The sequence below is a fragment of the Papilio machaon genome, chromosome 21 (assembly GCF_912999745.1).
Source record: "Papilio machaon chromosome 21, ilPapMach1.1, whole genome shotgun sequence".
NCBI lineage: Eukaryota > Metazoa > Arthropoda > Insecta > Lepidoptera > Papilionidae > Papilio > Papilio machaon.
Window position 1 is genome coordinate 1,357,210 of NC_060006.1, and position 13,887 is coordinate 1,371,096.

The following is a 13,887-nucleotide window of genomic DNA, read 5'->3' on the forward strand; positions in this document are numbered from 1 at the left end:
AAACGGTATATACATTTTTTTTAAATTATAACTAAAATTTCGAAATGTTTTCTATTGATCAGAATATTTATTAGAATACTTTGTAATACAAAATTACAGGTATGATGTCACATAAATCAAGACAAAGGTAATTAAACATATACCGTTTTGATTGTCAAATAATTAATGTAACAATAATGCATGCATGTAATGCAAGCTTAATGCATTTTTAGATTTATATCAACCGATATTTCTACATAATTATTATCTTCATCTATATAAAATAGACAATTGATTTCTGTCTGAGCTGTACGCAACGTCTAGTAAACTTATTCAGATGAATTGCAGATAGCTTAGAATTAGCAAATTTCGATAAAAAAAAACCTATTTAATCTTAAATTACAGTCACAAAACTGCACGATCTTGATAAAAAAAAGATCAAAATTATCATAATAAAACATCGACACTAATGTAGACAAAGTCATAGGAATTACCTAGTCTGCAAAATATAATAATATCAGTGTTCAGATAAAAACTAAAAGCCACTTATTAAAGCATTAATTGAAAGTACAATGCTTTGATCGAACATATATATATCGGATAGATTGAAGCTACCATCATTTCGAATTTATTCGTTATTGAATATAGAAGTCAGCTCACGACATGGAGGAATGTGTAGTTCACGGCGCATTGGCAGCACTGTTGCGTATAATGCGCGTGGTGGGGATGATACCGGTGCGACTCGTTTCAGTCTCAGGCGCATTCGTTGTTCGCTACTCGTTCGCACAAGACGTCATTGCTCGTTTGTTTTATGCCTGTTTCTGTAAGTAGAGAATGCTATCCAGCATATGTTGCCATACATTTACATTAATTTACTGCTTTTCTTCTAGTTATAATTATTTTTCTAAAAATCGCCACTCGGTCGTGGCGGGGAGTCGACCTTGTTGTCGATGCATGTGGTAGCTTAAATATGTATAGGTTATACACTGTTGAGACGTCGTCGCTAAGACAAAAAGGGCTTCTAGAATGTTCCGTCAATGGAAAAAAACTTTTAGTATCAAAAGATCTTGTTTAAGATATAGCAATTTTTTCTGTTTTCCAGGTCTTCTTCTATTGACATGGGAATCGGTACATCTTATTACACCAATTTTCTTAATCAATAATACAAAAAAACGGTCATTACTATGTTTATCAGTCGTCGCTGTAATTATACGTATGACAATCATATTTTATTCTGTTTTGAAAGGATTCCGACGAACAAAACAACTATGTAGAAATATCAATGAAATTCAAAAGGTATCTTTAATAGCTTATGTATTGTTTTAACTACATATGTAAAATTTCACGTTCAGCAAAATACAAATTTAGCTGCATCATCATCATCATCATCATCAGCTCACTATACGTCCCCACCGAGGGGCTCGGAGCCTACCCCAAGTTAGGGGTGACTAGGCCATAGTCAACCACGCTGGCCAAGTGCGGGTTGGTTGACTTCACACATATCATTGAATTTCTTCTCAGATATGTGCAGGTTGCATCACGATGTTTTCCTTCACCGTAAGAACGTCGGACAAATGTACATATGTAAATCGAAAATCGAAAAACACATTGGTACATGGCGGGATTCGAACCCAGGACCTGCAGATTGCAAGTCAAGTGCTTAACCCATGAGCCACCGACGCTCTACGCCTCTCTACGACTCTCTACGCTCGACGCTGCATAATAAAGCTCAATCATCTATCAACTTTGCACCACCTCATGGCGACAAGATACTCGCGTGTTAACGTTAAACGTTCGTTAGATTTAGAGATGAACTATTATCTAATATATAAAATTCTTGTGTCGCTGTGTTTGTGGTTAAACTTCTCCGAAACGGTTTGACCGATTCTCATGAAATTTTGTGAGCATATTCAATAGGTCTGAGAATCGGCCAACATCAATTTTTCATATCCTCCCCCCCATTTAGTTTTTTTTTTTAATTGCGCGCGGACGGAGTCGCAGGCGACAGCTAGTTATTATATATGATTTACTTTTAGTAACAATTATGTTCACTTTCAGTTGTCACCTTCTGCTGACAATTATAATTTATTAATTTTTCAGCTAAACATAGAAGGCATTCACGATGTCGCAGTTGTTAATGTTGAAAAAAGAAGATTTAAACTGTTTATTCTTTTTGTTGCAATGTCACCAATTATACATTTTGTCGAATTATTTGCAGCTGGAGATTACGCAAAAAATATAAAAAATGACTGTGAGTGTCCAGAATTATTATTTTTATCGATTTACAACCTAAGACGTACTCCGCGTTGTTTACACTCTGACATTAGAACGCTGTAAGAAATCTTAATCATAAAACCCATCCGACATCGTCTTGAGGTGGTGACAGTCTACAGTTCACGGGTCGACATCAGATTACCGCGAGGGAACATTGAAAACTTTTAATATGACCTGTTTTGAATGACTTAATACTATAATTTTATTAGTTATGAAATAAATCTATGACACTTTTTTACACTGAATTAAATAATGCTTGACCACAATCCGATCTGATATTAAGTGGTGATATAGTCAAAAGATTGTACACTCTAGCTTAATAGATAACTATTCACTTTTGAAGGCTATCGTGTATACCTATGTGTATTTTTTCAGACTTAACTCTCATCCGGACATACTTGTATGAATTTGGATTTTTTGTGATAGTAACGTTGGAGGGGCAGTTCGTGTTCACAATACTTACCGTGCACACCGCGCTCCAGGCCGTCAATCGCCGTCTGGGGAAGTTGTTAACAGATTTCAAAAAAAGTAAATCATACTAACAAACCTAAATGGTTACTCAACTTTGACACTATTTTACTCGCCTTTTATATATATTTCAATTATTTACCGTTTAAGTACAGAAATTATAACACGGAAAATAAATAGCACTTGCACATTAAACATGAATCACCACAATGCTTTCGGTATTGCATTGTGCATTGTGGTGATACATATTCATGGTGAAACATATATAGTCGTTGATGTCAATCAGCGGTGGTCAAAGGGTTAAAACACGTGTTTAACTAAACAGGGTACAAAATTAGTTTTGGAATATTACAGATAATTTTTAACGACTAACTATAATTTTATAGTAGACATTTTAATTTATTGTTTAGATCAGGAAAGAAGCAATGAAATATCATCAGCGCATAGGACCCTTAGACAATTGGCTACATCATACAGCACTTTGTGTGATGTTATGAGGACACTGGATGAGGAGAATGGACTAATAATTTTCATGTCATTTATCTCAATGCTGATAGCCGCTACACTATCTATTTTTTTCCTAGTCTTCTATTGGAGCATAAATCCTTTTACGAATATGCCTTATACAGGTTTGCTTGTTTTTTTTTATTTTTGTGTGTTTTCATGATTGCGAAGGGTCCCCAACAGCTAAAAAAAATCATCAACTCGTAGAAAAAGATAACTAAATGGAAGGAATAGTGGGATACAATAATGACGAAAAATTGCGTAGAATTCCTTTTGTTAAGTATTGCAAGTATTAATGTCAATTTCAAATGCTTTATAATATTTCAATATCAGATTCCAATGTTATATGATATTAAATCCAAAATCTTTTCTCGATCCATATGTTTTAAAATATTTTTTTTAAGAAGGAGATAAGGTCGATCACTTCTTTGAAGTGTCCTAAAAGTTTGACTCTTCTTTAACATTTTGGTTATAAAAAGCGAGTTTTTGTGTTGCTTCTTAACAGGAATCGAATTGGAAAAATTGACCTTTATTAGGATGATGCAATTTTGTCGATGTCTATATGTTTTCATAAATATCATGTTTTTACTGGAACCCTGCCAATGGACATATAATGAGGTAACTTTACAATCTTACTTCTTACTAATATTACACATATAAATGTGAATGTTTAGATGGATTGTGTTGTTGGAAGATATCTCCGGAACGGCTCAACGGATCTTGATGAAATTTGGCACAGATGTAGAACATAATCAGGAAAAATACATAGACTACTTATTATGTTTTTTTTTTTAATTCCTCACGGACGGAGTCGCAGGCAAAAGCTAGTTCTAAACATATATAGTGATAAAACGACTCTTACAGCTTTCTTTTGTGACAGATGGAGGTGACAAGGCTGTTTGTGACTAGACTGACGCACTACGCGCCGACTACTAGCGGGCCACTCATCAATGAGCTGGAGATGTTTAACCGTCTTGTTTACACAAACATTCCCTCGTACTCGCCACTTCAATTGTTTACTTTAAAACGATCACTTATACTGGAGGTATTTAATATCAATTATTAGACATTGTCTGTCCACTACTGGCCTGCCTTTTCTTAGGTCTTTTTTATATTTTTATTTAGTATAAATATAAAGTATGGGAGTAGTGCAAGGCATCTGAAATCGCCAAACCAAGGACTGACCACTAACCAAAGTTATCAGCAATAATTTACATGGCTTCTGAGGCGTTACCCACCTTTAATGGGGGAAGGAAGTGGTTTTGCAGAAAAAGCATTCTCTTGGCATTTCCTATAAATTCCTTTACCGGCAAAACCTTCCCTTCCCATCTTTCCCCATTCTTGTAGCTAATGCTGCTGTGTGCTTTTGTTTTGTTAATAGGAACAAGTTGTTTTTTTTTAATCAAACGTTTCCTTGCAGTTATGGGGTACATTCACCGCTTGGTTGATTATCGTTTTACACGATAAAAACACAGATAAGAAGGAGTAATAAATATAATTGAAACTGTATTTAATAATGTTCTGAATAAACAAACCTTAATACTCGTGTGGAACTAGTTATCCTTTAGATGTGTTTGCATTGAATAATCAACCGTATCGTAAAATTTGTATTGTTGGTAATAACATAAAGAGCACGTACATCCATTTGGCGAGGTCCTGACACCTCTCTAGCTTTTTCTTTTTCTTATAAGTAACTCAAATTCAAATGTGCACGAAATGTGATTTTACTTCTTTATATCACAACCAGACACTTATATGATTATATTGTCACATTTTTAATACGTGTTATATTTCAATATCACCAGTTTGACATTTCTTACATTTGAGATGGTTAAAGTTGTTTAACTTTTTAAGTGATATTTTTGGTGTGTACTTTTTCTCTTCTTGTGAATTTAAATAAAAGACGATTATAATTATTTTTTCGTTTTATTTAAGACCCATTCAATTGTTACATTAAACGTAAGACTTATTTTAAATTATGGGTACTTGATACATTGAACCATTCAGTCTCCTAATGTAAATATTAAATACTATTCACTAGATAAGAATAAATAGAAAAACCTATTTAACATTATTTACTACCATAAATCATTACTGTGTTTAAAAGGGTAACAATGACAATGATTCGAAATCTAATGAGATGGCAATTACGAAGATAATCTATTATTTAATATTAAGTTATCCGATGTTAAATTGCTTACAGATCAGCAATAACCAAAAAAAATTATCACTGATACCTATAAATGGATAGGTCGTTGCTTGGAAATGACAGCTTATGTTTCTTTCCGACTTAAACGCTTCTGTTGACCTTACTGCTAAGTTCGAATCCTAACCACCGCTACTAAAAGCAACCGTCACGTCAGCGCGTAAGTGGCAAAAATCACATAGGCATAAAATACCACGCCTTATAGCCTGTCCATTTAATAGAATTCAGTGACTTCAATCCACGTACTCGGTTGTTAGTTTAAAAAAGCATTATATTCTAAAATAATTTAAATTAAATTCAGTGTTTACTATGTATTTTTAATTAAATACTAAAATTTTATGTAAACCGTAATTACTAAGAAAATTGTTAAACGTATAACTTACTTTAAGCTTAAGTTATTTTACTATTAAAATACGCTTTGATTAAATTAAAATAATAAAACAGATATGATAAAAACAAAAATCAATAAGAACATTAAAAGTATGGAATAATTACAAAATACTGAAATTTCAAACCCGTTTATAACATTTAAATTCAAAAAGTTTTGATCTTTGAGGAAATTCCTTTTTTATCCATTTAAAATTTTACTGGAAAAGAGAAAAGCTGTGCGTTTGTATTATTTTCTTTTCTTCTATTAATACAGATAACTTCGCATTGAACAGGTAACTCCAATAACTAAAACTTCATCCTATATTAAGGTAAAATGCTTGTAATGATTCTGTTCATTGTCTAATTTCAATTAACACTATTTCCATCAAAATCTAAAGTAACAAATATTTAAAAGTATTTTTTTGATAACTCTATAAGTTATAACTATTGTAAATAGTATAAATGTGTGAATATATTAATAGAGAGGTAACAAATCACAAAATGGAAAATAAACGAATTCTTGAGTTAAACGAATCATATAAAACGAAATGCAAGAATTATTGACAAAATAAGTTTACTAACGATAATGATGATTCTTACAAGTAAGTATTGATGTCAAAATAAGAATCTTTATTTTCCTTGGACAATATATTGTTTTTAATTTAGATGGATAAAGGTAAAAAATATTAGTTAGAGGAAGTTTAAAAGTATCATATGTGATGTAGAAATTCAGCAGCAAAATGTTAGAGTGGCATTAAGGTATGTGAAACAATGATTAGTTAAATATTAAAGTAATAAGATTGAATGTGGATGGATACAAAGGTATAGTATGAATGGATTGTGTGAAAGATAATATGCGTAAGAAAGGAATTCAGATATTACAGCTGATATAGATATGTGTAAGAGTAGTACATACTCTGCCGATCCCACATAGAGACAAGGGCAGGTTGATGATGATAGACGCAAAAAGCACAAAGTAGACCGACGTGGCGAAATTTACTTGACCAGGCCCAATTCCACCGGTGGCCTTAGCGCCACAGATGATGAGGTAGATGATGAGGTTGATGATGATGATAATGTAAGTGAAAAACAAAGATGATCCTTCGATAGAAAACACCAAATAATATAAACTATTTTGTCAATAAAAGTAGAAATACTTTTTAAAGACTCACATCGATTTGTAGGATTAAAAAAAAAGAAATATTACGACAAGTTTCTTAATTGCTATAATTCTAAATCTAATGAAACATTAAATAAATAACTATTTACTTGACTTGAGATACGTGGAAAAGAAGTATTTTGAATTTAAAAATTGCTTATTCTATTTTTATAAATTACAACTTCTTGTACCAGAAGAGATAATGTTCACCGTCTTCTACCAGAAGATCGTCGACACCTGGAAATGTAAATAAAAACATTAAAATAGTCTTTATTATGAATAAACAGAAGTAGCTACGGAAGAATAAATTTAGATAACCAACTTATAAGATGCAATTGTTCTGTAATACAAATATTAGTGACTAGTTCTCAATCTAGTGAGGTACTAGAAAGAGAGAAAATTCAAAAGATCGCAAGGAAGTGTAACACTATATTTGGAAAGAGTGTTTACCATACCGTTTCTATAGAGCTCACTAATAACAATGACTCACTAGAGCTACAAGGAAATTGTCAGGAGGTCTTTCGGTGGGTAGGAAACTTTGGTAGCAACAAAAAACATTAACCCTGAATTAGCAAGGCAAACAGATAACGGAAAATATAGGAACAACAAATACTGACCCACTGGTGCTACAAGCTGGTTGCCAGGGGGACTGGCAGGGTCAGGCACCTCAGGCAGGCGGTACAGCAACCAGTAATGGTAGCCCATCGGCTCCTCCTTGTGCCCAGCCAGGGTGTGCACATAATGACCGTTGGGCCACTCGCTCGCCTCGAATTTAAACTTAGGGTCCTGTTCAGCAGCCATTTGCATCACGTGGTAGAACGATATATTCCTGAAAAAGTGTCAGCAAACGCATCTTTATTACCGTTACTCTAAACAAAATATTAATTTCTAAATAATCTTATTTGATATCTTACCTAGGTGCCACCATATAAAGAGTGTAGTTCTCAGTAACGTTAGTGCCGAGCCACAGCGTGTAGGTAAAGGAAACGTTGCGCGCGTCTGAATCGTTATGGTTGTGTCCAGATTGATACGCCAGTTTCAAACTGCCATCTCCACCGTTGTTATCTGTAATTTAAAATAAGAATTTATGAAAACCTATGACCTCACAAACTTTACGGGATATTTTGCATAAGTTGATGTATATGGCACATTAAAAACCTCAAATTAAACTTTTCTAAAAAAGCAATCATTTTAATATTACAGTAATCGATTCCTTGGGCACCTATCCTTTGAATTTTCAAGTTGTTAGTGAAAAAAACGTATTCACTAAACTAGAAGACCTAAGAATTGACTTGCATACCATATATGAATTCTCAGCTATTCAACAACTGTTTACGCGTAAATTGAGTCAATACTCAATACTAGGAAGCTAAGGAATAAAAGTTATACTCGATTACCGAGAGGTTCATGCCGACTATCCAGCAGTTTATCACTGCAGTGCGGTGGTCTGACGGCTGCGAGGGAGGCGGGTGTGAGCGCAGCCACCGCAGCCGCAGTCTTTGCGACGTCTCCCCAGCCGCCGTCAGGCCCCTGCCGCTCCAGCAACCATTTCCTCGCCGCCGGGAGACTCCAGTGCTGGTGAGCGCCCGGACCACTATCTGAATCTTCTAAAGCCTGAAAAATAATTTACAAATTATTTCGTACAAATTTTTGATTAAGTAGTATTTAAGGTAAAAGACGAAAAACACTAAAAAGACATTAACTTTAGTATAACTATTTCTTTGCACTTTTAACATAATTAAATCATGGTCCAAGTAAAACCTTCAAATAGAGATGGATATAATTATTTTACTGTTTAAAATCAAAGATCGAGAAGAGAACGGGCTTTCTTAAGGATGTTGACATCATTTACCTGTATAGCGAGAGCTGTAGTGGTAAGTGAGCCGAAGCTCCCGTCAGGGTGTTGCTGCCGCGCCAGTCCGGCCATGGGGCGCCGCACGAAGTGGATCAAGCTACGGTGACGGTGGTCTTGCACCACGCAGCGCAGAGCCAGAATCACCATCGATATTGTGTCTTATGAAATTATTATAAGACATGTTTAAAATGTTGTTAAATAAGGCTTTGGGAAATTCGAAACAAACCTAGTTATAACAATTTACTTACAATATTTTGATATGAAAAATAAATGCAAACAACTGCAACATCTTAAAATGTTTAGACTTTCCAATCCTTTAAATCCCTTCTCTTATCCACCACCATCCAAACTCTTCCTAAAGATTTTGCATTCTTACCAAGACTATGGTCAGCAGCAGCATTAGCGATGTCCAATAGTCTTCGAATATGACGTCGGCGAACATGCGCGGCGGACGAGCACGCAGCGAGCGTAGCGTACGCGAACTCCAGATCATGTGGAGGTTCCCTATGGAGCAGCGCAGTCACCAAATCGCGGCCGTGGAACGAACGCGGGTCCTTGCAAAGCGCGCCTAGAGCTAGAGTATAGGCGGCTAGACGACCCAGAGGAGGAGGCGACTCGTGATGTCTGTGGAAAGAAATTTTATACTGGTTAAATTTTAAATTTAAAAACTGACCATTAAAACTTTAGTCACCGTCCTTCATTCATTTCAAAGTATTTTAAATCTTTTGAACACAAGCAAATTAATGTATTAAGATAGTAGTTTATATATCTCTGCTATGGCATATTTTACGCTGGGAACAGTGTTTTGTCACAGACTTTAAAATGATTTCTTAAATATGTATGTCATTATGTATTGAATTTGCTACTCACTTCGACATCATCAACAGTATCTCTATCTCCATCTGTTTAGCTGACAGCTGCATTTCCAAGCCTTGCTGTTCTATCTCTTTACCTGTGTTATTTGCCAGCTGAAATAAATTAGATGCATTTTTAGAAAGATTGTAATTTATTTTTTACAATTGAAATATGTGCGAAAACGATGCTTTTGTATCTTAGAAATTTAACTAAATCATCAGTTAATGGGCTAAATATTTTTATTTTAGTTGAATCTAGTGTTCTTGTCTTCCATTAAACTTTTTATCTTTAGATCATCTTATCTCTTCGTATTTCGCATGAACATATTTCGTAACCGTGTTAAGATACCTGTAAAGTGAGCATGACATGGTGGGTGTCATTACCCCAGCCCCAGTCAGGCTGCCTGTGCTGGAGCAGGTATTGCAACGCCTTCTGTATCGCTTGGCCCTCGTTCAGTGTCTCCGTTTCCCACACAACCGTTGTTGGCGCTGGTGTCGTGCTAGTGGATGTGGTCGGAGCCTTGGTTGTTAAAGTTTTCGGCGGCTCGGTTTCTGTAATTCAAGTTTTATTTTCTTTAGTAACTTTCCACACAATGTGTTCATGAATTGAATCATATAATAATCCTTGTCATCTTTACAACCAGACGATAAGTGCCTTGCCTAGTATTACGTACGTAAGGTAACTTTGTAGAGTAAAGAAATTGCAAGACAATTTTTTCTGGGTGTGATCTTGAATTAAAGGATTTTTTAACTTTAATAAAAAACTGGTGCAACCGTTTTTCTTGAATCATCGATCATATTTAATCTAATTTTTCGAATCGAACGATGGCATGTAATTTGATAATGATCTCTAGCTAACTATGGCTACGGCACTTTTCTTCAAATTATAAAAAAGTTAAACTCACCAGTCTGAGCATAGGCATGCGTCAGCAACACAAGCTGAATTAAAAACAATGCGCCCCGTCCGTACATTGTTAATCTGGAACAACATACATAATAACATTAATATGTTTAAAGCTTTTTTAAATCACGTCCTTTGTAATTTTTTTCAGTTATTCTACGGTTAACACTATGAAAATGTATTATTTTCAAGAAATGTTAAACAAATATAAATTGGAAAATGTTTAATTTGTAATATATCAACGATATATAATACATATTTCGCTTTTAGTAAGGCCTCGTTGTCGACAAGTCTGAGTGAACTACAAAGGGAATCTATTCTGGCGCGCTCTACAATACCCGTTTGATATGACGCTTGATGGATTAAACTGCGCCAACTTTCTGTTACCCTGGTAAGTCAACACATATACTGTATACGTTAAATACATTTAATTACTTAAAATTGAATGAATTACTTTCAAATAGTTTTATCTGGTTTTCAAATAATAAACCATGCACTTAATCGAAATTTAATACAAGTTCTTTAAGATGATATCTGTTATCGTGCTTTTGATAATAAAGTAAGTTTGAACAATCCTCCATACCTGATGACAAAAAAAGAAATACAACAGCTTTCGAAAGTAGAAAAGACTATATCAATAGAATGCATTAAAACGTTTTACATAGTTTAGTTACTAACTGAAACTGGCGATGGGTAATTTATTAAAAAATGTATTAAAAATATGGAAATTTCAACATAAAATATAACCAACAAGCTGGTAATAGCGCATTAACTTGAGCACACTTCAAAGGTTGGGACGAGGTGTGTAGGCGGTGCGTTAGAGCATCGGCTTATTTTCCGTCTGCTGCACTAATTGAAGGGGCGACCGCACTCGGCTGTGAAAACTTCTCGTTACCTTCACCTGCCTGCTTTAACACCGATCATCTTGTAATTGCTTATTACTTTAACGTCACACGTCAATGACCGGTATGATGGGAAATTAATTTTAAAATCTCAAGCGAAACCAATTCAAAGCCGAAATATTTAAAATTCTTCTTGTGATTGACTTATTTTTGAAATGGTAAACTGTTTTTTTTTTATTTGTACTGTTTTCGTGTACTTTATTTTCTTATTAAATAATATTACTTGCGATTTGATACAATGCGCCGTTTACTTATTTTCTTTTTTACACATTATTATGCATATTTATAAAGGCTTTTCAAATGACTCAAACATTCCTACGTTACCTATTTTTTGACACAAGTATTAAAACGTAGTCATCCCTCTCGTTCTTTAAAAAAAAAACAAGGACAACAATAACATGTTTCAATAATACTTTGGTAGTGGAAATTCACAGTAAAACTAACAGTTGTTAAACCTCATTTTATTCTAGTACTAGTTAGTGTATTTATTTTATTTCGTACACGTAGTATTTAACGCTATTTATAATTCAAGGCTGGATATCTTTTAAATAACAATAAAATTCAATTACATTCAAAAGTGAACCAAAAAAGGGACTTTTATTTTTGCGAATGGCAAGCTGTGATTAAGGGTCTTCGAGTGCGGGACGGAATTTTAATAAGAGATACTCCGTTTGTAGAATATTTCGAAACGTTCAAACTTAAATGAATTGAAATATTTTCACCATTGATTTTATTTCATTTTGGTTTTTGTACTTCTGATATTGTTAGGAATAAATTCGTAAAAATACGTGAGGTTAAATTTACGAAAGGAATTTTGTACTGTTTTGGAATATTACGAAAAGGTAAAAAAAAATCAAGAAAATCACTACGAGTATTCAACATCGAATTCAGATATCGCAAAAAAATTGCCAATTCTCTTCCAAGATTTAAACATAAAACGATAAATACATTATATTATAAATAGATATGATACTCCAGGGGAAAAAAGAAATTTCCATCCAAAATTTCTTGTCAATTTCTTCCCTCTTCATCTTAAAGTATATGTAAATTTGTTTATAAAACAGCGACGTTATTTTATACGTAAAACATGCATTACCCCGCTCTTAGTGTCAAGTGTTGAGCGAAGAGACGATTTGCATTTTTATAAGTACGTCACACAATTTATTCTGGATCTTCTACATACTTTGTTTTTTTTTTAATGATGGGAAAAAAGCTTTATGCCAGTAACAACTTTGTTACTAGTTTTATTTGGAAGACCTAAACCCAATTCAAATTTAGAAACCTAAAAAACAAATGCTGACTAAATAACATTTACACCTTGGACACATATTTGATTCCCAAAAAAAATATTTAGAGAATTAAGGATAATTAAATTACAAATTCATGTAACTTCATATCACATTGTTTTTGATTCAAACCTTATTATTCGACCTTGACTGATTTCGTAACTTATTCGACAAGGATACCGTTTTAAAATCAATTCGGCATTTATGTCATCGCGAGTTACTCCTTACCACACTATATGTTGTACTAGTAGTTAAGTTGAAAAAAGATGAAAAAGAAAAAATTATGTAATTGAAAGATGTAAAAACTTCAGCAAGTAAAATTTAAGACATTTATTACAACGTCAATATTATCAAGGAATCCTACAGTAAGAAGGATTAGCTTGTTAATTCATCACAATACTATATACTGTTATAGTTCTTAACTTAATAGAGAGTACAACAAAGCGCTCCGTAAGCCGGCTCACTATGCGTCTTTGTCTCGCTAATTGAATTAGTTGAGTCGTTGCAGTACTGTATGTAGTATTGTTTAAATTAGTCATTTAACTTGTATATGTTATGTAGAACATAACAATAAATTGAATAAAATGTGAGAAGATTTTGAAATTGCTTTTAGGTAATAAGTGTTTCTTTTAAATTGAACTAGATGGCATTAGTTGCAGATTAGATCGCGATTACATTTGTTTAAATGTAATTAAAAATTGCAATTATGAATTAATCTATAAAACTTATTTTCAAAATTTAGAGGTAAATTACCTAATAAATGGGATAAGTATAAACAAAATTAATTTTAATATGTGTATCCAAACTCGGTTTATTATTAGAAATAACCGTACTATTTTAAAAGGTCGACATTTCGATCCTTTATCAGTATGCAAATGAGCGGAGGGAGCACGTTGTTTAATAACGGCAATATAATTGATGGGCAGTTGCTGAACATGAATTTTAATTATTTTTGTACAAAGAATAAGCGGAAAATATCCATACATCCATACATATATGTATAGAACGTATAATTTATTTATTGGATATTAATTACTAGTGATCCTTCGGAAAGTCAAACCACAATCAAAAATTATCGCACAAAAATGTCAATAACATTTTTCGTGGATATTTACACTTCATAAGAAAAA

At 33.5% G+C, this 13,887-nt stretch overlaps 2 protein-coding genes across 2 annotated transcripts in view; one reads left to right on the plus strand and one right to left on the minus strand.

The window, feature by feature from the left end:
* The first annotated feature begins 642 nt into the window (after positions 1-642).
* On the plus strand, positions 643-4,723 carry LOC106713023. The gene is made up of 8 exons (XM_045683396.1): positions 643-802; positions 1,082-1,275; positions 2,080-2,230; positions 2,629-2,781; positions 3,132-3,350; positions 3,731-3,843; positions 4,106-4,270; positions 4,646-4,723. The coding sequence occupies exons 1-8, from the start codon at positions 643-645 to the stop codon at positions 4,712-4,714; spliced, it is 1,224 nt and encodes a 407-aa protein (XP_045539352.1). The 3' UTR covers positions 4,715-4,723.
* A 2,328-nt stretch (positions 4,724-7,051) lies between these two features.
* LOC106713020 (uncharacterized protein CG3556) overlaps positions 7,052-13,887 on the minus strand; it is a 37,286-nt gene continuing 30,450 nt past the window's right edge. Inside the window, exons 2-10 of the mRNA XM_045683136.1 lie at positions 10,574-10,647; positions 10,018-10,220; positions 9,685-9,782; positions 9,191-9,438; positions 8,812-8,972; positions 8,357-8,573; positions 7,874-8,024; positions 7,577-7,788; positions 7,052-7,196 (exon numbers count right to left, since the gene is read on the minus strand). Coding sequence (XP_045539092.1) covers positions 7,135-7,196; positions 7,577-7,788; positions 7,874-8,024; positions 8,357-8,573; positions 8,812-8,972; positions 9,191-9,438; positions 9,685-9,782; positions 10,018-10,220; positions 10,574-10,640 — 1,419 coding nt within the window. The 5' untranslated portion in view covers positions 10,641-10,647 and the 3' untranslated portion in view covers positions 7,052-7,134. The remainder of the gene's footprint in view (positions 7,197-7,576; positions 7,789-7,873; positions 8,025-8,356; positions 8,574-8,811; positions 8,973-9,190; positions 9,439-9,684; positions 9,783-10,017; positions 10,221-10,573; positions 10,648-13,887) is intronic.